The following is a 24,560-nucleotide window of genomic DNA, read 5'->3' as shown; positions in this document are numbered from 1 at the left end:
CAGTGGACAGCATGTTTTCTGAGCTGCAATGTACTGGCTCTGGAGTCAGGCAGGAGAGGCCATTATGACCATTTGCTAGAGACCAACTGTGTGCTGGCAATGTCATTGTTTACTTGCTAGTGCTAGATGATTTTGTAGCTTCTGTCTCATGGGTTTAGAGAATATGACAGGCACACTATTAGCCTCTCAGCCCCTCAGTTCGTGGAAACAGAGTTAGGAATTATAAATCCCATTTCTTGGCTTCAGAAGCTGGGTTTTAGTCAGTGTTGGTGATAAATTGTGTATTTCAGTATTGAAAAGAATGGGGGTCAATTCTGTTACCCCATGTTGACTCACAACTGCTAGGTGCAAGTAAACCCAGAGACTTGTGGGTGATTGTGTGTACATGTGCATTTGTGTGTTTTTCTATGTATCTGTGTATGGGTACACAGAGCATGTATCATAGTTCTATAGTCTGAGCATTTACTCTAAACTCTAACTTCTGATTCTTTTCCATGTTCTGGGATACCATACAGCTTCTGTGTTAAGAGGAAAGAGCAGATAGAATATTGAAACTCTCAGACCTTAGATACTCCCTCAGTTGATACAACCTGATATCTCCAGACCTTTTTGCCTATTGTATTTCACACTCTTGCACCTTTTTTTTTTTTTTTGGCGGGGGGGGGTTTTCGAGACAGGGTTTCTCTGTGTAGCTTTGCGCCTTTCCTGGGACTCACTTGGTAGCCCAGGCTGGCCTCGAACTCACAGAGATCCACCTGGCTCTGCCTCCCGAGTGCTGGGATTAAAGGCGTGCGCCACCACCGCCCGGCTCTTGCACCTTTTTTTATCAACACAGACACAGTGAATTATACAGGTGAATCTGCCCTGAGGCCTGTGAGAAAACCTCTGTCCTAGCCAACTCCCACATGTCCTCACCTTACCTAACTTGCAATTGAACAAAAAGGAATCACTCACCAGGGCTGAGCTCTGCTGCTGGAACAGGGTCAGGAATGTGGCCCTCGGTAAATTTGGGTCATCTTCAGCTAGTGCATTTATAGATCCTGAGGATTCCCAAGTTCACCTTTGCACCTGGAGCTGCAATTACCTTGTCACCTGTTGAGCATTGAAACCTTCTGCAAAGGGACCATGATACACCATTGAAGGAGCTGTAAATGTCAATTCCAGGACAAGGCAGCAGGTCCTGGGGACTATTAAGAGCTGAGATAATTAGCATCAATGAAAACTTTCCTGAGTCCATTGTAATGAGCTGCATCTCAAATGCAGAAAAGAGTTGATAAGTGGGTCAGCTATACACTTGGCCTGGTCCCCTCAGCATCACAGGCAGGATATCTGTAATATTCATGACAGAATTTGTGCTATTGATTCAAAATGAGGACACGGATGCTTTCCTGGCAATAGACATGTTAATATTAGCAAGTCTTACACACATGCTCACCTCACATTTTTGGCAACCTTGGAAAATACTATCCTACTCACTTCAATTTTGTCCTTTTTTTTTCTTACTGTCAAGGCAGCTGGGAAAACAAGGGTCCTCATATTGTACTTCTGAACCCATTTCAACATTCTTATTGAGGCTTATCTATGAGTAGTTTAATTCAGAACCAGGACAATTTTGATTGAAGAGAAGGCTCAGTGGGTAAAAGTACTTGCCATGTAAGGTGGAGGACCTGAATTCAGATGCTCAGATTCCCTAGGGCAAGTGTCCAAAGCTCCTGGTGTTCTGAAGATGAGATTGGAAGCCATGGCAGAATAATCTTTGAAAGCTTGACTGTCAGCTAGATAGCTGTACACAGCATGGAAAAAAGGGACCATGACTTAAACAAGTTTGAGTGTGAAAGACCACATCTAGAGAATGTTCTCTAACTACCAGATGTGTACCAAATTAACACACATACATACATACACACACAAACACACACATACACACACACACACACACACACACACAGAGAAAGAGAGAGAGAGAGAGAGAGAGAGAGAGAGAGAGAGAGAGAGAGAGAGAGAGTGAGAGAGTCGACGTTTTGCGTAAGACTCCTCTTATTCTTTACCCACTCACCAGGATTATAATTTTCAAAATATTTCTATTCTAAGAGTTTTTTGTTAGTGTCTTTGTTTTTTGCATCTCTCCATGGCATGGCCATCACTATGTAGATCAAACTCATCATTAACTCAAAGAGACTCATGTGTCTCAGACTGCCCAGTGCTGTGATTAAAGTCTTGAACTAACGCAGCTGAGAAGTATTCATGTTCAAGTAGGGAATTTTGTTTTTTAATCAAGGTCCTCACTTGTGTGAATATGTACTCTAAACTCTGCTTCAGGTCAAATGTTCCTTATGTTTGATGAAGCATTTGTTAAATTTTTGCTTTGATTTGTATTTGTGGTCAAGTTTTTCTAGGTAGACCAGTCTAACCCAAACTATCCATTCTCCTGCCTCAGCCTACAAAATCCTGGAATTAAAGCACTGTACCACCATTCTCATTTCTTTTTACCTTATTTAGCAAATTAACGTTGGCGACACAACATTGTTCCATGGACTAAATATTCTTATAATACAGTCCCACTAGCTCTCCACCTTTACTTATTTAAACCATTTTAAGTTGTTATTGTGTTTAACCCTTCATGTGTGTAATGTTCTAAAGTTCAATGAATAATTGTTCCTATCTGTAAACAGTTTCAGTGCTGACTGTCAGTTCTATAAATACTATGGGTGAAATTTCCATCTCTTCAGTTTCTCCCACACATTCATAGAATTCTATGATACCTCTGATACCATTAGTTATGTTTGGCTGTGTGTTAACAGAAGACTTATTTGAGGTAATAGTCTTCATGATTTTGAGATTTCTCAATCAATAAGTTAACCTACCACAGATGGGATTTTTACCTATTTAAAGATCTTTCAGTAATGCATAACCTATAGGGCTGAGGAAATGGCTATCCTGTTGAGATGCAGAGGAGCTACCCACCACCCACACATATTCCCAGAGTGCTTTTGAGTGAGAGTAGTAGGAAATATTAGATAGAAGGATATAGAGTGTGGAGATAAACCGATAGAAAATACAGGATAGCCTTGAGAGGTCCTGCGACCTATTTCAATGGGCCCAACTCTCTCTGCCCTAGGGTATTTAAAAAAATGCCAAGGGGTGGAGCAAAAGACCTCCCCAGCACAGCCAAGTGCAGACCATCTCAGATACCTGCAGTCAGGCCCGTGGTCCAATCATCCTCTCTATGCAGACCTGCTGGGTAAAGTCACTAGGGAATCTGAAAATGGGCTCCTGCAGTTCCCCATTTCTTAATATATAAAAAACCAGTTCCTCATTAATAGTTTACAGCAATCTCTATAGCTGTCTCACCTCCCAGTACAGAGTAGAGGATGATAAAGATGGCATTTCTTTTTTTGGATTGGATCTGAGGTGACTATGGCAGTCTTTAGCTGCATCCAGCTCTTTCTAAACCAAAAACTCTTAATGCAATTGCAAACTTAAATAATCCCTTAACTTTATCATTATCATTAACAGGTTAACATAAATATCAATATACATAGTTAAAATTCTCTCAATTTTACATCTTAGACTCTTAACAGAACCATTTGAATTAACATAAATGATGCTATATATAATTACGATTTTCTCAGTCTTACAACTTAAACTCTTAATAGAACCATTTGAATTTCTTGCTAACAGAACATAGGAGAAACTTCTGATGTTTTCACATCAACTTAAATATTTCCTTAACTTCAAAAAACCAGGGTGCATTAATATCAATAGGTTAATGTAATTTCTGCAAACATAGATTCAACTTTAATTCACTCATAACTCCTCCTTTTCTTTATAAATTTTTTAAAACAATCTCAAACCCAAACTTACACAGTTCCTTCAAACCCATGTTTAAAAGCAATATTCTCAAACTAACCATTAACACTTTGAAAACTTTTAGCAAAACATCCAAAAGCAGTTTCTTAATAAAACTCTTTACACTTTAAAGTAATCTCTTAGTATACCCATTTGAATTTCCTACTAACAAAACATTAATCCACTCAAATAACAAGAAAATATTTTTAAATTAAATAGACTAAGGAATATTACTTCTCCCTTTTCTTTATAATTTTTTAAAACAAAATCTCAAGCCTAGTTAGAAAACCCAAACTTTTCTGTTTAAACAGTTCTATGAAACCAGTTTCATAAGAAACTCCATTTTTACACATACAGTTCCATACCACAAAACAATTCATGAATCACCACAGTTAATAAAGCATATATTCATACACAGAACTGCATCTTGAGCCTAGGTAGGAACAACAAATTTCTTCATTTAAACAGTTCTATTTTTAACACAAATAATTGCAGAAAACAGTTCCTAAGTCATCACCATAAGTAAATTCAAAATTGTCCCATTGCAATGAAATCACTATTGTTCATTTCATTTAAGTCTCAAAATTCAAATAATTCTAGTACCAACCTTCCAAATATGAAGAAACCTATAACCAAAACATTTTTGTAGTTTTATCTCATTTTTTTAAGTTCAAAAAGTTCAAAAAAAGTAAATTCTGGTATCAGACTTTTACTTCCAAATATGAAGAGATGTTTTACAACCAAAACTTTTTTGCAGTTAACAATTTTAGTTCAAACAAGCATCTCTGCAACTTTCATTCTCAAGCCAGAACATTTTTTAGTTACAGTAACATTTTAAACTGCACCATTTTTGCTACTAGCTCAGGTTTTTCTGTGTTGCATTGATTTTCTCAGACTAATGGGCCTCAGTTGCAGATGCCTGTCTGTGGTTGTTGTACTGGTTCTGGTATCCACCATTCTTAGCTTCTTAGCAGCTTCTGGAGCTTTTGAAACCACTCAGACTTCTTGCTTTGCAGTCTACTAGGATACTATGTTCTGTGTCTCAGGGTCCTTGACTATATACATTAAGCATAGATTCACATCAATATTTACACTTTTTCACAAATTCACATATACTATATGCTTAAGCATAAACTCATGCTCAACATTTACACTTTTTTACAAACACATATAACATATTAACATATACTTCTTAAGGAAACTAGGAACACTTTAGCAAATATATTTCTTATTTACTTCTTTTTTTGAAATATGGTTTCATTTTTTAAAGATTTATTTATCTATCTATCATCTATCTATCATCTATCTATCTATCTATCTATCTATCTATCTATCTATCTATCTATCTATCTATTATGTATACAGTGTTCTATCTGCATGTAGGCCTTCAGGACAGAAGAGGGCACCAGACCTCATTACATATGGTTGTGAGTCACCATTTGGTTGCTGGGAATTGAACTCAGGACCTCTGGAAGAGCAGCAGTGCTCTCAACCTATGAGCCATCTCTCCAGCCCCTTATTTACTTCTTATATTCATCTTATATTCTTCTTATTTAAACTTACATTTACAACTAGCATCTTTATTTCTTACAAGCTTATTACTGAATGTCTTAGGACTACCTTAGATACTTCTTGCAAGCTTATATTCTTAAAGGAATTCTATAGCTCTATTTTACATGCATATACTTCTTATTTAAACTTAGATCTTTACTCATTACAAGCTTATTATAGAGCTACCTTAGATCTTTACTTCTTATAAGCTTATATTCTTTAGTATATATCTAACTTAGCAAACACCTAAAGATTTCTTAACATCTACATTATTTTCCAACAAGACAGAGTAACTTTCTGCTTTTTTACTTTTCACTAGAACTATTAGACTCTTATGTATATCATTTCTAAAGTTCAGAGCTTATCATTCTGAAAGTTCTTGAGAAATAAGAGTTTAATTCTTTAATGGCTTTCTCTTAACTCGGATTTAGTGACTTCTGTTGCTATGCTCTATTGAGAACTATGTCAGTTTACAGCAAACCAAAAAATAAAGAAAAAAGAGAAGAGAAGAAAAGCCTTGTAAGAAATATTTTGTTTCTGAATTACTTGGCTGACAACTCAACAGTCTTCATTAGCTTCTTAACCCTGATATTATTATTAGCATCTGCGATATACTCTGACCATGAGTTAATTCAGATTGTTCTCATAAACATCAGTGCATTCACTAAGCAAACATTCTGATTTAACACTGTTTTCTTATGAAGCAACTATTTTGTAGGAGCTAGATTTTTTTTTTGAAGTTTGATTCCCATCTATAAGACAGTCATTTCTTTTCGACTGCCTGTTTTCTTGTCCCCTTAATTAGATGTGCAAAAGTATCATTGCAGGCTGTCTGTTCAAGAGGTAAAGAACTTTTTTTTTTTTTAAATTTCCCATACGTTTCTTCTTAAACAATGTTCAGTGTATGGACTGCTTTCCCAAGGACTTTAAAATGGCTTGTTGATAAACAGTTAGTAGTTAGAGGATGTCCCTTTGCCCAAATTCATACCAGCTTCTCTGTGACATAATTCAGACAAATTTTCCTGTTGTAGCAGAACTTTCAGTTTGCTCTACAAAAAACTTCACTTCAGGATGAGGGTGAAATTCCTGTTGAACTATTGTAAAGCTCTTAGCAAAAATTTCTTGCACAGCTATTAGGGAAAATGCAATATTTTGTCAAGGAGACAAAAACTGTGAAGCTCCGAGTTTTGTATTCTTACAATTTTCCTTGGAACTAATATTCAACAAACTGAGATGGTTTTCCTCTTTCTTACTCATTTAAAAGCTGTATTTTAAGTTTACTATGAACGTCTTTTCAAGCTGAAAACTTTTTTGGGTCAATGTCGACATCTTTAGTGGAAAAAACTACCTTTCCCAGAATGCATTTCTCTTATATCAGTCTTTTGTTACAAGCTACCTTATGGACTTCATTTCCGTAGCTTATAACTACTGTTTTTTTTTTTTTTCATATTAGCTACAGATTCCTCTATCCTCCCTCCTCTCACCCCCCAGCTCCCCCTCCCCAATGCACCCCTCTTTCCCATCTCCTCCAAGGCAAGATTTCAGCTGGTAGATTCAGTTGAGGAGGGTCCAGTCCTCTCCTCCCTACACAAAGGCTGAATAAAGTGTCTCAGCCTAGGCCCTAGGTTTCAAAACGCCAGCTCATGCAACAAGGACAGGTCCCGGTACCACTGCCTCAGGGACTTCTAAACAGTTCAAGCTCATTAACTGTCTCACTTATCCAGAGGGCCTGGTCCAGTTCCATGGGGGCGCCTCAGTTATTGGTTTAGAGTTCATGTGTTTCCACTAGTTTGGCTATTTGTCCCTGAGCTTTTTCCAATCATGGTCTCGATATCTCTTGCTCGCTCGTATACTCCCTCCTCTCTCCTGCCGATTGGACTCTTGAGGTTCCACCTGGGGTTTGGCCATGGATCTCTGCATCTTATTCCACCAGTCACTGGATGAGAGTTCTATCATGACAGTGCAGATGTTCGGCCATCCGATTACCAGAGTAGGTCAGCTCAGGCACTCTCTTGACCATTGCCAGTAGTCTATAGTAGAGGTATCTTTGTGGATTTCTGGGGACCTCTCTAGCACTCTGCTTCTTCTTATTCCCATGGGGTCTTCATTCATCATGGTATCTCTTTCCTTGTTCTCCCACTCTGTTCCTGATCCAGCTGCGACCTCCTGTTTTGCTAAGCTCTCTTTCCCCTACCCTTGCCTTCTATTACCCCTCACCCCACCCCCCGTTTGCTCATGTAGATCTCATCCATTTCTCTGTCACTGGGCAATCCCTGTGTCTTTCTTAGGGTCATCTTTACTAGGTAGCATCCCTGGAGTTGTCAGTTGCAGTCTGATTATCCTTTGCTTTACATCTATTACCCACTTATGAGTGAGTATATGCCTTGTTTGTCTTTCTGAGTCTGTGTTACCTCACTCAGGATCATATTTTCTAGTTCCATCCATTTGCCTGCAAACCTCATGCTGTCATTGTTTTTCTCTGCTGAGTAGTATTCCATTGTGTATATGCACCACATTTTAGTTATCCATTCTTCAGTTGAAGGGCATCTAGGTTGTTTCCAGGTTCTGGCTATTACAAATAATGCTGTTATGAACATAGTTGAGCATGTGTCCTTGTGGTATGATTGAGCATTCCTTGGGTATATGCTGGGTCTTGAGGGAGGTTGATTCCCAATTTTCTAAGATAACATCATATTGACTTCCAAAGTACAAGTTTGCATTCCCACCAGCAGTGGAGGAGTGTTCCCTTTGTTTCACATCCTCTCCAACATAAGTTGTCTTCAGTGTTTTTGATCTAGCCATTCTAACAGGTGTAAGATGGTATCTCAGAGTTGTTTTGATTTGCATTTCCCTGATGATTAAGGATGTTGAGCAATTCCTTTAAATGTCTTTCAGCCATTTGAGCTTCTGCTAAGAATTCTGTTTAGCTCTGTAGCCCATTTTTTAATTGGACTGTTGAATATTTTGATGTCTAATTTATTGAGTTCTTTATATATTCTAAATATCAGCCCTCTGTCAGATGTGGGGTTGGTGAAGATCTTTTCCCATTCTGTAGGCTGTCATTTTGTTTTGTTGACCATGTCTTTGCCCTACAAAAGCTTCTCAGTTTAAAGATGTCCTATTTATTAATTGATTCTCTCAGTGTTTGTGCTACTGGTGTTTAATTTAGGAAGTGATCTCTGGTGCCAATGCATTCAAGACTACTTGCTACTTTCTCTTTCTCTTTTGTCAGGTTTAGAGTAACTGGATTTATGTTGAGGTCTTTGATCCACTTGGACTTAAGTTTTGTGCACAGTGACAGATATAGATGTATTTACAGTCTTCCACATGTTGACATTCAGTTATGCCCACATCATTTGCTGAAGATGCTTTCTCTTTTCCATTGTACAGTTTTGGCTTCTTTGTTGAAAATCATATGTTCATAGATGTGTGGATTAATGTCAGGGTCTTCAGTTCAGTTCCATTGGTCCACATGTTGGTTTTTGTGCTAGAACCAAGCTATTTTTATTACTGTAGCTCTATAGCAGAGCTTGAAATCAGGGGTCATGATGCCTCCAGAGGTTGTTTTATTGTACAGGATTCTTTTGGCTATCCTTGGTTTTGTGTTTTTCCATATTAAGTTGAGTATTGTTCTGTAAATACAGGCAGTGATGAAGCAGTCATGTGTTTGGGTTTACAACCAATGAGAAGGCAGAACAGCTAGACTATATAAAGACACACACAGGAAGTAGGCTCTTTTCGGAGAGATCTCTTGGCTGAAGCAGGAAGGGTAAGGCTCTTAGTTCTGACCTCTTGGCTTTCTTTTCTGAATCGGCTCTGTGTTTCTTATTTAATGAGATGGTTGGTTACATCTACATTTGGCACCCAACATGACAAGAATCCATTAAAAACCACTTAACTTGGCTTGGCGGCAGGTCCAGTTTCCTGCCACGGCGGCCGGCTCCCTAGCCTGGGCCCAGGTCGGCTTGGCCTCAGGCCGGACAAACCTTGAGCTACTTGCTTAAAGCTGGTGCTACAAACAACTCAGGCCTGCCCTGCCAAACAGGGCCCCTGCCTGTAAAGCCAATGCATGTGGTTGGAGCTTAAGGAAGCTAGAGCCAAGGCTTGACTAGGCTCAAGTGGGAACACGTGGCTGGATTCAAGCTCTTAGGCAGAACTTGTGGCTTCTCTCTCTCTCTCTCTCTCTCTCTCTCTCTCTCTCTCTCTCTCTCTGGATTCACACTTTGGACACTAGGTGGCTGTTTTGAAATTCCCTCGGATTTGTACTGTTCTATGCGGTCTTGGTAAGTCACTTAACATATCAGATATTTTAAAGGAAACTATTTAAAAGAGAAATTTTTTCCACATTAAAAAAAATGGGTTTTCTGTGTACATTGGAAGAAAATTGGGCTTTGTTTGCAATTTTAGGCAGTCTTACAATGGAACGACTATATGAGAAGATTAATGTTGATCCAATTATGCAGTTTATTACTATGCTTATCCTCATTTTACTATTTAAAAAGATAGTCAATTTAAGTGTCAGGGTGACAGCTTTAAAAAAACTTGTTAAACCTATAAAAATTCAGACAGAAGAAATTAACAGTGAAGTTGCTTCAAGATTAGATCATAAGGTTACAGAAAGAAAGCCTGTTTTCACACAGTCACCCTTAATTTGTCCAGTAACCATACAGCAGTTGCCTGATCAAATGACTACACAAAGTATTTGGGCTCCAATTGAAATGTTAGATTTACAAAGGTTTAAGGAGGCAATAGTATCTTATGGCATGCATTCCCCATATGTAAAGCAAGTGTTAAACTCTTGGTCAACATATAATAGGATTGTACCACAGGACTGGCGGGAGCTGGCACAAGCTGTTCTTGAACCCAGTCAAAGGATTCAGTGGCTAACTTGGTTCAAGGATGAAGCTAAAAACATAGAAAAACAATGGAGGGATAAAGGAATACAAGTCTGCCAGGATCAGCTTATTGGAGAAGGTCAATATGCTTCAGCACAAACACAATGTTTATATGATGTCCAAACCCTAATTTTATGTCGAATGGCAGCCTTGAATGCATGGGACAGAGTTGAGGAACCAGGAAAAAAAAACTGAGTCATTTACAAAGGTTGTACAAGGCCCAAAAGAATCTTTCACAGATTTTTTACAAAGACTGGCTTCAGCAGTAAAGAGAATGGTCCCGGATTCAGAAGCTAGTAAGATAATAATTGAATCTTTGGCCTTTGAGAATGCAAATGCAGCATGCAAAAGAATAATCAGGCCACTAAAGGCAAGATCTGCACCTTTGGAAGATTGGATTAGAGACACGGTTAATGTTGAAACTCATGAGCATGATGATATGTGGGTAGGAGAAGCAATTTCAAAAGGTTTGAGGAATGTTAGATGTTTTGGATGTGGAAAGCAAGGACATTTGAAATGGAACTGTAAACAGGTCATTCCTAGAAACAATGTTTCTTCAAGGAACAATGGCAACAAAATGCCCCTTCCTTCTGGAGTATGCAGAAGGCGTGGTAAGGGAAAACACTGGACCAACGAATGTAGATCAACAAGGGACAGACAGGGTAATCCTTTGCCTCAGTCTTTGGGAAACTCCCAGAGGGGCCTCATGCAGGCCCCAATAGCAAATCCAGTTCAAACCTTTCCTGCAGTCATAGAGGAAACCCCTATTCAAAACAATTAAATAACCAAATGCCTATTGGAATAAGTCATGCTGGTCAGAATGATGAAACAGAGAGAATAGAAAATTCAGGAAAAACATAAAGAAAATATTTTTGCAAACTTCTATTAATGAACAAAGACCAAAATTATCAATAAAAATAAATGGTGTTTTGTTGTCTGGTCTGGTAGACATAGGTGTGGACGTTATCATAATTGCACCAGAATTTTGGCATCCAACTTGACCTCTTCAGGAGGTAAACGTTCAACTGTTAGGAATTGGGACATTATCTCAGGTGAAACAGAGTGCAAGATGGCTCGAATGTATAGGTCCAGAAGGACAGAGAGGAAAATTAAAACCATATGTGGCTAACATAGCTATGAACCTGTGGGGTGGAGACTTATTGCAACAATGGAATACTCAGATTAACATCCCTCCAATCTCAGAAACAAATCATAAACTAGCACATGTTTCTGAGAGAAATATTAGAAGGCATTATTCTGAGTGGTCACCAGCCATCCATATTATATAAGAACAGGGCACAACAACTGATGATCTTCCAAAGACACCAACATCTCTACCTTTAAAATGGTTAACAGACAAGCCTGTATGGGTCCAGCAATGGCCTTTAACAACAGAGAAACTCCAGGCTTTAGAAGAGCTGGTAGAAGAACAGTTAAATGCTCAGCATATTGAAGAATCAACCAGCCCTTGGAATTCTCCTGTATTTGTTATTAAGAAGAAATCCGGTAAATGGAGAATGGTAACAGACCTTAGAGCAATTAACAAAGTAATTCAGCCAATGGGCTCTCTACAATCTGGAATTCCTTTGCCTACTCTGTTACCAAAAGGATGGCCTCTCATAGTTATTGATTTAAAAGACTGTTTCTTTTCAATACCCTTACAAGAAAAGGACAGATAAAGATTTGCTTTCACAGTGCCTACTTATAATAATTCTCAACCAGTTAAAAGATTTCAATGGAGGATCCTCCCACAGGGAATGTTGAATAGCCCAACACTGTGCCAATATTTTGTACAACAGCCATTGGAAGTGATACATAAAAATGTCCTAAATCTATAATTTATCATTATATGGATGATATTTTACTAGCTGACTCAAATGCAGATACTTTAGAAAGAATGTTTGAAGAGGTAAAGAAAATTTTGCCTTGCTGGGGATTACAAATTGCTCCTGAAAAGATACAAAGAGGAGATTCTATTAATTATTTAGGATATAAAATAGAGCTACAAAAAATTAGACCCCAAAAGGTGCAAATTAGGAGAGATAGACTACAGATTCTTAATGACTTTCAAAGATTATTTGGAGATATTTCTCATCTATGAACTATTGTTGTTGTAAAAAATGATGATCTGCATAATTTGTTCAAAACCTTAGAAGGTGACAAGGACTTAAATAGTCCAAGAGAATTATCACCTGAAGCTGAGAAAGAATTGGCTTTGGTAGAAAAGAAAGTACATGAAGGGCACGTGGATCATATTGATCCAAACCTTCTAGGCATTCTCCTACAGGAATATTAATGCAGAGGGAAGATATTATATTGGAATGGATATTTTTACCAAATAAACCAAATAAAAAATTAAAAACTTATGTGGAAAAAATCTCTGACTTGATTTGGAAAGGAAAATTGAGACTTTGTCAATTAGCAGGAATAGACCCAGCAGAAATTGTCGTACTGTTAACTAAGGAGGACATTGAAACATTATGGACAGAAAGTGAACCTTGGCAAAGAGCTTGCAGTAATTTTTTGGGAGAAATTAACAGCAAATATCCCAAAAGCGATAGAATTGATCTTATAAAGAGAGCTGACTAGATCTTGCCTCGAATTGTATGTGAAAAACCCATATCTGGAGATCGTACATTTTATACAGATGCCAACAAACAAGGAAAGGCAGGTTACAAATCAGAAAATTTAAGTAAAGTGGTTCAAAGTCCTTATAATTATCTTCAAAAATCAGAATTGTATGCTATTCTGTTGGTATTAATGGATTTTTCAGAACCTCTCAACATAGTAACTCACTCTCAGTATGCTGAAAGAGTAGTATTACATATTGAGACTGCAGAATTTATCCCTGATGCTTCAGAATTAACTTTACTATTTATTCAATTACAAGATGCAATCAGGAAAAGGAGTGATCCTTTATATATAATTCCCATACTGGTCTGCCAGGCCCTCTAGCACAAGGCAATGATGAGATTGATAAATTATTGATAGGAAATGTGCTGCAGGCCTCAGAATTTCATAAAAAGCATCATGTCAATAGTAAAGGTTTAAAAAAGGATTTTTCCATAACCTGGCAACAAGCCAAAGAATTGGTAAAGAAATGTCCTACTTGTTCCTTCTACAATCAAATGCCATTACCAGCAGAATGTAACCCAAAGGGTACTCAAAGGAATGAAATCTGGCAGATGGATGTGTTTCACTTTGTGGAATTTGGAAAACTGAAATATGTACACCACACTATTGATACTTATTCAGGATTTCAATGGGCAACTGCTTTGAGTTCTGAAAAAGTTGATTCTGTAATCACTCATTTGCTAGAAGTTATTGCCATCATGGGTATACCTACACAAGTCAAAACTGACAGTGCTCCATCATATGTCTCTGTTAAAATGAAACAGTTTTTTGCTTATTACAATATAAAGCATATTACAGGCATACCACATAATCCTACAGGTCAAGCAGTTATAGAAAGATCAAACAGAACTCTAAAGGATATGCTAAATAAACAGAAAGGAATAACAAAAACCCCCAGAAATAGACAGCATAATGCTCTATTAACTTTGAATTTTCTTAATGCCAATGAGAAAGGAACAACAGCTGCAGAGAGACATTGGATAATAGAAAAAACTACAGAATTAAATCAGCCTATATACTTTAAGGATGTGCTGACCACAGAATGGAAACCAGGGTATGTGTTGTGTTGGGGACGAGGTTTTGCTTTTGTTTCTACAGGAGAAGATAAGTTGTGGGTACCATCAAAATTGATAAAGGTTCGATTTGAACAAGAGAAACCTCTTAATTAGAGGAGGTGATAGTTCATCAACCAGCATGAACATCCAATTTAAACTAACTTATACCAGTAACACATGTCTTTTCATTTAATCAGATAATAACTTGCCAAAAAAGGAACATCCCCAAAATTTGTCTTGGGGAAAGATTTTTGTTTTTGTCTTTTAGGAGAATGAAGGTTAAGGAATCTGAAGAACACTGGACAAATGAGACAACTGAAGAAAAGGGACAAATCATCTATCCCAGGAAACAGAGTGAAACGGCATATGGGTATATATTATCTAAAAAATTTTATGTCTTCCTAAAGGTTTGTTTCTGATTTTCTCTAAAAATTTAACACTATTGGTCTTCTAACAGTCCCAGTTCAATTAAAATTTAAAGCTGACTTTGGAGTTGGAGAATGGTTCTCTCCTTCTTTAAACTCAAGCATGTTGTTAAATGGAAAATGCAAACTCCCTGTATCATGCCAGAAGAAAAGAGCCATCTTCTGCTATGGGACAGGAGAAAAGCCAAATTAATTAAGGGACTATTCTATTACTAATCTCAACTCTTTGATTCTATTCTGATTCTTTAAACTTTTCTTAAAGTATAAATTTTATATCAAAATTTACAAGATTAATATATATATAGATATATATACATTTTAAACTTTGTTAAGATATGTATGGTCATATAGAGTACTAACCAATTCTAGAAAAAAGGCTTCAATTAGCTGCATATATATGTCTTTGTGTTCGAGTCTCTTATCAGCTTTCTGCAGGAAATCACGGCCAGGCCTAACATCAACTTAAGTCTCAAGGAAGAAGTTGGGGCCCCACAACAACAACAATTCCACGTGGACAATAATAACATCACTAAGTTGACAAACATCATCTACAGATCAGCTTTGTACTACAAGGTGCTCAGAGCAATTTTGAGATGACTAGCTGAGATGATCCAGTCTCAAAGACTACTTGAATAAGGACTTGAGATAAACCTTGAACTTTGGCATTATACACAGACTGGATAATGAAGGACATAGTTACCTTTCCTAGAATTTGACAATTAACCTAAAATTTTTCTTTCAGGATAAAGATAACTTCGCCCATACCCAGCAGGAAGCAATTTTAAGAATACGACGCCCACATTCCCAAAGAGGTGGTGTGGGGCAGGTGTTTTTTTGGTCTTTTTAATGGTTTTTGGGTCTGGGATAATTTTCATTGTTTAGGGGGGTTGATTACAAGTTGTCAAGGGTTAGGAAAAAGGCTAAGCAAAGGAGATTAGATTTAAGGTTCTTGTTTAAAAAAAAAGAGAAAGAAAGAAGAAGAAAAAGACAATTACTAGTTTTAAATACTTTACATTGGATTGGATTGTTTTATATTGTATACAAATTATATATATTGAAATTGATATTGTTAGAAAATGCTATATGTATATTTCTAATTGTACTTATACCGTTCATTTAACAATGCAATTTTCTGATCCTTGAATGTTATTATTACCAATTATTAGGATATAAAGAAATGAAAGTTAGTAGTTAGACATTACAATAGAACTTGTAGTCATATTAGATATGTTTTAAAAATTGAGCAGATATATTTTACACAGGTCATCTTCAAACCCTTCAGAGAACTACAGAATATGACATTTAAAATGTTTTAATAACTTAGAAAATTTTTTTTTGTTATGACTATGAGACATGTCATCTCCTGGCAGTACCAATCTACTTCAGAGAAAATATGGGCATTGAAGAAACTGCGTATGGAGTTAGCTTTCATTGTGGCAAAAGTTAGCCACTGGACAACAAAGTATCCTCGAATCAACTGCTGACAAAATGGGCAGACAGGACATGAAACAAAGTACTACTGATTCTTGCCAAAACAAGTGTGGTTATGGCTTTATCAAAAGGCATCTTCTGAGGCCAGGACTATATGGCACCATCCCTGAAGTGGTCTTTGCAATTCGGAAAAGGTACAGTGCCCTTTTCTTCTAAGGCAGCTGAACAGGCAGTGGGCCGATGGCTTCTGATGTGCAATGGAACAGCAGCTGAAACGTTATTCTTTTTTTTTTATTTTTATTTTGCAATACAATTCAGTTCTACATATCAGCCATGGATTCCCTTGTTCTCCCCCCTCCAACCCCCCTCACCTTCCCCCCAGCCCGCCCCTCATTCCCATCTCCTCCAGATCGAAGCCTTCCCTGCAGACTGAGATCAATCTGGTAGACTCAGTCCAGGTAGGTCCAGTCCCCTCCTCCCAGGCCGAGCCAAGCAACCCTGCATAGGCCCCAGGTTTCAAACAGCCGACTCATGTAATGAGCACAGGACCCGGTCCCACTGCCTGGATGCCTCCCAAACAGATCAGGCCAATCAACTGTCTCACCCACTCAGAGGGCCTGATCCAGTTGGTGACCCCTCAGCCATTGGTTCATATTTCATGTGTTTCCGTTTGTTTGGCTATTTGTCCCTGTGCTTTATCCAACCTTGGTCTCAATAATTCTCGCTCATATAAACCCTCCTCATTCTCGCTAATTGGACTCCCAGAGATCCACCCAGGGCCTAGTCATGGATCTCTGCATCCAGATCCCTCAGTAGTTGGATGAGGTTTCTAGCATGACAATTAGGGTGTGAAACAGTTATTCTTGAAGAGTAACTAAGCTCATGCCTCTCAATACTAGACTGGCATTTGATAGAGGGATGTGGAGAAGAATGGGATGCTGAGATGAAGCCATATATACACAGCCAAAAAGAACGGACAGTTGAATTAAAAAACCATCAACAATTTCCAGAATTTAAAATCCTGAATCATGACATGACACTAGTGGAATTCAGGTGTTTCTGGTACATGGACTGCTCTCACCCAATGTGAGGTTGAACTGTTGACCTTGTGTACATTCTACTTCACAAATGAGTCTGTCAGATACACTAAGCCTATAGGCTGAAGATGATGCCCCAGCACTGCGGAAAAACCTCAGGTGACTGTCCAGGCAGCTGGCTGTTTCTGTCAACTCACAAATTTTTTTTTTTTTTTTTTTTTGGTTTTTCGAGACAGGGTTTCTCTGTGTAGCTTTGCGCCTTTCCTGGGACTCACTTGGTAGCCCAGGCTGGCCTCGAACTCACAGAGATCCGCCTGGCTCTGCCTCCCGAGTGCTGGGATTAAAGGCGTGCGCCACCACTGCCCGGCTCAACTCACAAATTTTTTGGAAGTTGCTTGCATGCACTTTCTGTTTTTATTTTTGTTATCTAATATTATTTCCTTCTTGGGTCTCTGAGGGAGTTGAAGATTAGTTAGTTATAGTTGAAGGTTAGTTAGTTATAGTTGAAGATTAATTAGGATAGAAAATGATTTAGATACATTTTGGACTTAACAAAATAGGATAGATAATGAAATTATTTTCTCTGAATTTGTCAAATACAAATGGACTAGACATAGTTTAGACATTTATTACTTGTATATATTGTATATAGTCATTGTACTTTTGTATATAGTTTTTCTTTTGTTAGTTATATCCTTTTTCATTCTTTTTCCTTTTTATTAAAATAGAAAAGGGGAAATGTGGTAGTATTTTATTTGTACTGAAATGTGATTTTAATTGTATGTTAATAAATAAAGTTGCCTGAGGGTCAAAGCTATTAGAGCCATAGCAAGTGCGTGGCGGTGGTGGTGCACGCCTTTAAGGACCTGGAGGGTGGTACATACAGGCAGTGACGAGGCAGTCACGTGTTTGGGTTTACAACCAATGAGAAGGCAGAACAGCTAGACTATATAAAGACATACACACAGGAAGTAGGCCCTTTTTGGAGAGCTCTCTTGGCTGAAGAGGGTCGCTGAATCAGGAAGGGTGAGGCTCTTAGCTCTGACCTCTTGGCTTTCTTCTCTGAATTGGCTCTGTGTTTCTTATTTAATAAGACGGTTGGATACATCTACAAAAAAGTTAGTTTTTAATGGATTTTTGGTGAAAATTTGAGAATCCCATGGTGAGAAATTTTATTCTTTTTTTTCCCCCCTGACATGATTGAACACCAGGCAACCTGGTGTAGCTAGAGTTTTCCTGCCTGGCCCACAGTCAGGACAAATCTCTCTCACCTGCCAGTCCCACAGCCGCTCAGACCCGACCAAGTAAACACAGAGACTTATATTGGTTACAAACTGTATGGCCATGAAAGGCTTCTTGCTAACTGTTCTTACAGCTTAAATTAATCCATTTCTATAAATCTATACCTTGCCACGTGGTTCGTGGCTTACTGGCATCTTCACATGCTGTTTCTCATTGTGGCGGCTGGTAGTGTCTCTCTCTCTCAGCCTTCCTTCCACTTCCCAGCTTTATTCTCCTCCTTGTCCCGCCTATACTTCCTGCCTGGCCACTGGCCAATCAGTGATTTATTTATTGACCAATCAGCAACACACTTGACATACAGACCATCCCACAGCCACCTGGGAAATGAACCTGGTTCCTCTGGAACATCATTTATTGCTCTTAACCTCTGAACCATCTATCTCCTCACTGAAAAATTTCATATTGTTGTCAGGTCTGCATCCCAATAATGTCTGAGTCTTTACCCTAGACGCAAACTTTTTGTTTCTTCTTCTAAGTCATAAATTGAAAAATACAATGGTTAGTATAGAAGTAACTTGTACTGTTCTCATGCTGAAGAGATAAGAAAATTGAAATCAGTATTAGAAAGTTTCACATTATAGTCAAGACTTCATCCTGTGTGCCAAAGTTGATATCATCTATTAATTTACTAAGTTTTAGATATATTTCAGCACAGCACAACTTGGCAAAAAGTTTCCTGGTGATCCTGGTGATAAATAACTCAATCCCATTTGCATAATGGAAACTCTTTATAAAGTGCAGGTGACATCTTCTATAACTATGGGTTCTGTAGATTGACTACATGTAAACATTTTTCATAAAAATACATTTGGTAGGTGGAAAGACTCAAGGCACGTGTCTGGGGGAGAATAGGGTATAGTTCCAGCCTCACAGATAGCAAAAATGTGACCAGGCTATTAAACAGTCCACTACCAGCTTTCTAGGTGGAAATTAGATTCTACATCTCTGCCTTTGAAAGGAAAACCTTGTGCACTTAACATTCCTAGCTCTCCTGGTGTCTGTAAGCACAAGAAGCTCTATGCCTTCCATAGTGAGGAAGCTCATAATGTAAACAAGAATTTTGATTTCTGCACTGAAATTAAGTGGTTCATTTGGAACTGAGGAATTCAGTAGGGTCATCAATGTTCCAAAGTGAGAAATAAACTGACTGTGTTGTGTGCGGACATCAAATTGGTCTGCATATATCGACATATTATAAAATGAAATCCTGAGACTCCTAGACTCATTATGTCAGGAATACATTCACTGGTTAACTTTGGCTTCAGCAAGCATAACAGTCTCCTTATTTTATATGCTATATGCTGCACAGGCCTTTTTCACCCTCTCTCCTCTCTCCCTTTTTTCACCAACACAGGAACCTCAGATGTAGCATGTTTACTTCAGCTGCAGTTATTTACATAGGAAAAGTTTTTTTGCTTCATACATGTGACCAAATGGCCCTAAGAGGAGGTCATCCCTGAGATCATGCTCATCAACTTGGATGAAGTCATGATGCCTGTGGCTAGAGAAAAAGATCCATAAACACATTTTCCAGTTTGTTTTTCACATGAATACAGGGCCCCAGATGCAGAGCCTAAGGGAAGAAGAAAAGATTCCAGAATTCTCAGTGGCAATGGGTGAGGAGGCAACAGAAAGAGCTTGTGTTGCTTATTGTAACAGCCTCACTCATCAACAAGGTTAGAAGTACATACACTCACAAACATATGAGTTGATTATATAACTCCTGGACACCTTAGTATCTGCATGTAGCTTACTTACAGCTTGGCAGACACACTTGTTAGTGGAATGTCTTCATGGATTTTTATCCTTGGGTTTCTCCTGCTTGCCACTCTTGTATGTGCCTATAGCAGCTCTGAATGCTATGTCAAAATCAAGGAAGATTTTCACCACAAAGGAGATGTGGTGATTGGTGTGTTTTTCCCTATTCATATTGTCTATACAATCAACAAGGATCCACATGCATCTTTACAACACTATTTCAAAGACTTCCACCTACAGTAAGTGCCATTATTTAAGTATTCTTTTTTTAATTCATATTTCTTATGACCAAGATGATGTATGGATTTAAACTTCCATTATCCATATAGTTTTCATCATGACAACCTGGCTTCTATTCTCAAATCCATTTTATTGTATGTTCCTGTTCACTTCTTTTTCTCTTCATAAGATAAAAAGTGGACATGAGAAAATATTTATTGATTTTCGTTTCCAAAATTGGTATTTTTAATCATGTGATCTGATTTGCCCTGTGTTTACTGTCACAAGGTTTTGATTGTTATCCACATTATATCTTCACAGGAAGGATGGTTTTCTTTAATGTTGACCTAGTAATTAAGAAAATTCTACTTGGGAGGCAGAACCAGCGGATCTCTGTGAGTTTGAGGCCAGCCTGGGCTACCAAGTAAGTTCCAGGAGAGGCGCAAAGCTACACAGAGAAACCCTGTCTCGAAAAACCAAAAAAAAAAAAAAAAAAAAAGAAAATTCTAGAAGGTTAGATGTGTTTCTTTAAGAAAACTTGATGCCACTGAAAACTGTGTCTCTTGAGTGCCAGATGTGATGCTAGAGTGTCAAGACCTGCCTGTGTTAGATGCACTGATTCAGGATCAGGGATATCAGATTTAGAAGTTGGGCTCACTTCTTTGCTGTCAAAAGATCTCTGCCTGTGTAAGAGTGTCATATTATATCCTTTGTCTTCTAAGTCTTTTACTATCAGATATGTTTACCATTTACCTATTTGATTCATGCATTTCTAACAAGTTTTATTCTCATTTTCATGTATTTGTTAATAGGAAACACTGACTCAGGTGGTGGTCACATAGGGCTGTTTCTTATTAAGTTAGAAATAAAATCAAACTCAATTTGTGATAGGGGAATACTATTATGATTATAAAAGGTTACCATGAGCATCTCTTGTTTTTTCCTATTTTTTTCATACAGGGTAGAGCACATGAAGTCCCTCAAATCTAAAAGCCGCCTTTTATGCTTCTGATACATCCTTTACTTCAGTGTGGGAAGTACATATATGTTGTCTTTCTTAAAGTATCATGATAATTTTATTCAACATTTCTTGGCTTTCTAGAAGCAATATTTAGTAATTTAAAAATCCATACTTCATTAAAAAGATCAAATAAGGAGGCATTCAGACGCATCCCACCAGAAAACTCTTATTTTTATATATCCAACATTAGATACAAAAAAATCAGCATTTCTATGAATCTGTGAATAATTTCATATCAATTCTTTCTTCAGGTTAACCATATATTTCATGAAAGTGGGTATTTTTGCCCTGTTTTTTGTTTAATCTGTCAGTACACTAGGTACTAAACCAGTACCCCATCATGTCCTCTGCAACCTACAATTGCTCTTGGTATATCTAACTCTCCATCCCCTGAACTTACCTGTTGACTTAATAAACATACCATTCTAAGACCTGAGTGACGGCTCAGCAGCCCAAGAGCTCCTTAATTTCAAGTGATAAAATGACTTCCAATCTTCAGTGAACAACCACATTACTCACAAGGCTTAGGTGTTGGGGGGAATTTACTGTTTCTTTTAACCAACTTTTTAAAATTGAAAATAGATTCTTCTCACAGATAGTACATCCCAACCACATTTTCCCCTCTTTCCGTTCCTATCAGCTACTGCAAACCTCCCCTCTCCCCAATCAACTCCACCTCATTTTCTCTTCAGAAAGGAGAAGGCCTACAAGAGACAACAACCAAACATGACAAAAAAAGAAAAAAAGAAAAGGAAAAAAGAAAATGCTTTCCTATCAAGGCTGGACCAGGCAACCCAAAAGGAATGAGAGTCCCAAGTGCAGGCAAAAGATTCAGAGACACACTTTTCTCCCACTGTTAAATCCCAGAAAAACACCATGGTACCAACACATGCAGGCCCCATGCTTGCAGCTTCAGTCACCTCTCATGAGCCCTGCTTAATTGATTCAGTGGCCCATATTATCCTGGTGTCCCCCATGCTCTCTGACTCTAACAATATACCTCCCTCATTCTCAATGGGATTCCCCAAGCTCTGAGAAGAGGAATTTGATGGAGACCTCCAATTTAGCCACTTCACATAATAGTGTCGTGCTGTGGGCCTCTGCACCCACTGCCACCTGCTGCCATGACACTGGAGAAGGAACTAATCTATGATTATATCAGAATAATTTCATTAATTTTTTTCCAGTCCTGTTTGGTTCTATTCTAAGCTCTGTGCTATCCAGTCTCAGGTTCCTGGCCATCCAGGCAGCATTTGCCATGAGCTCCCTTTGAAGCAAGACTCTCAAGTTATAACAGACAGTGGTTGTCGACTCCCAAAAGATGTACAAGTTCTGTTCCACCACTACCCAAGCACATTTTATAGTCAGGATAGAATGTAGGTCACATATTTTGTTGCTGGGTTGGTGTTTATGTTTCTTTTTAGGTAGACTGCAGAGCATCTTCCCTCACCAAAGAGACTAGAACAGAGAGGTGAAAGTCCCATGCAGGCAACAGCTTGACTGGTCTATGATGTGTGAGCTCTGTGGATGTTGTCCTACACAATTAGGCCCTGCTGTCAGTTTTGGGAGAGTGAACCTCTTTCCTAGTATCAGCCTGAGTTGTTTGGGAATCACTGAAGGACCACTTTGGCCAACAACTCCATCAAATGAACAATGGCCTACCACTGCAAGCTTTGCCTGGGTACAGAAGATGGACAGCTCATATTCTACATCCTTTAGTACTAGAAGTCCTCACTAGGACCCTCCTCCAGAAGTTTCCACAGCACCAAGTTTCCAAAGTCCCCCAAATGACCCCTGATTGTAGCTGTCTTTCTATGCTCTTACTCTCTCCATCCCTCACCCCCACCTGATCACTCCTGTTCCTATACCTACCTGCCCCCAACCCATTCTCAAAATTCATTCTATTTCCCCTTTCCAGGGAGAATCATGCATTCCTCCTCTAGAAAACTCCTTTTTACCTAACACCTATGGGTCTGTGGATTTATAGCTTGGTTGTTATTTACTCAACAATCAATAACCACTTATAAGTGAATATATAGCATATTTGTTTTTCTGGGTCTGGACTACCTCACTCAGGATGGTTTTTTTCTAGTTCCATACATTTGTCTACAAATTACATTATGTCATTTTTTATACAGCTGAATAATAGCCCATTGTGTGTAACTTCATCCATTCTTTGGTTGAGGGACATCTCGTTCTTTCCAGTTTGTGGCTAATATAAATAGAGACAAAATTAACAGAGTTGAGCAAGTGTCTTTGTGGTAGGATGGGGTGCCCATTTTGTATATGCCCAATAATGTTGTAGCTGTTTTTTCTTTTTTTTTATTATTAAGACATTTTCTATTCATTTTTCATACCAACCACAGATCTCCCTCTCCTCCCTCCTCCTGGTTTCTCAGAAAGTTGGGAGTCAATCCATCTCAAGACCCAGCTATATCACTTTTGGGAATATACCCAAGGAATATTCAATCATATCACAAGGGTACATGCTCAACTATGTTCATAGCAGCATTATTCATAATAGCCAGATTCTAGAAACAACCTAGATGCTCCTCAAATGAAGAATGGAAAGAAAATCTGACAGATATACATGATGGAGTATGACTCAGCAGTAAAAACAATGACATTATAGCTGGGTCTTGAGGTAGATCAATTCCCAATTTTCTAGGGAAGTACCATATTGAATTCCATAGTGGTTATACAAGTTTGCACTCCCACCAGCAATGGTGGAGTGTTCCCTTTGCTCTATATCCATTCCAGCATGAACTGAAACTGTCACTTCTGTTTTTTATGTTAGCCATTCTGACACATGTAAGATGGAATCACAGAGTTGTTTTGATTTCCATTTTCCTGATGGCTAAAGATGTTGAACATTTCAAGTGTTTTTCAGCACTTTGAGACTCTTGTGTTGAGAATACTCTGTTTAGAGCTGTAGCCCATCCTTTCATTGAATTATTAGGGTTTTTTTATGCCTAGTTTCTTGTGTTCTTTATTTATTTTGGATTTAAGATTTATGGGACTGGAATTGCTAAAAAAAAATTTCCCATTCTGTAGTCAGCTGTTTTGTCCTATTGATCTTGTCCTTTGTCTTACAGAAGCCTGTAAGGTTCTGAGGTCCCTTTTCTTAATTATTGGTCATAGTGCCTTCACTATTGGTGTTCTGTTCAAAAAGTTGTCTCTGTGCCAATGCATTCAAGGTTATTCCCCACTTTCTCTTCTATTGGGTTAAGTGTGTTTGGTTTTATGTTGAGGTCTTTTGTCAATTTGGAGTTCAATTTTGTTCAGAGTGATAAATATGGAACTATTTGTATTGTTCTACACTCAGATATCCAATTTGACCTGTACCATTTGTTGAAGATGATTTCTTTATTCTAGTGTGCATT

The 24,560-nt window shown here is 38.1% G+C and overlaps 1 protein-coding gene across 1 annotated transcript in view; it reads left to right on the top strand.

Annotated features, from left to right (window-relative positions):
* Positions 1-19,964: 19,964 nt before the first annotated feature.
* LOC131902702 (vomeronasal type-2 receptor 116-like) overlaps positions 19,965-24,560 on the top strand; it is a 30,740-nt gene continuing 26,144 nt past the window's right edge. Inside the window, exon 1 of the mRNA XM_059253707.1 lies at positions 19,965-20,176. Coding sequence (XP_059109690.1) covers positions 19,965-20,176 — 212 coding nt within the window. The remainder of the gene's footprint in view (positions 20,177-24,560) is intronic.

This window comes from Peromyscus eremicus, chromosome 1, assembly GCF_949786415.1.
Source record: "Peromyscus eremicus chromosome 1, PerEre_H2_v1, whole genome shotgun sequence".
In the NCBI taxonomy this organism is placed as follows: Eukaryota; Metazoa; Chordata; class Mammalia; order Rodentia; family Cricetidae; genus Peromyscus; species Peromyscus eremicus.
The sequence above is the reverse complement of the archived record's forward strand: the minus strand, read 5'-3'. Positions and strand labels throughout refer to the sequence as shown.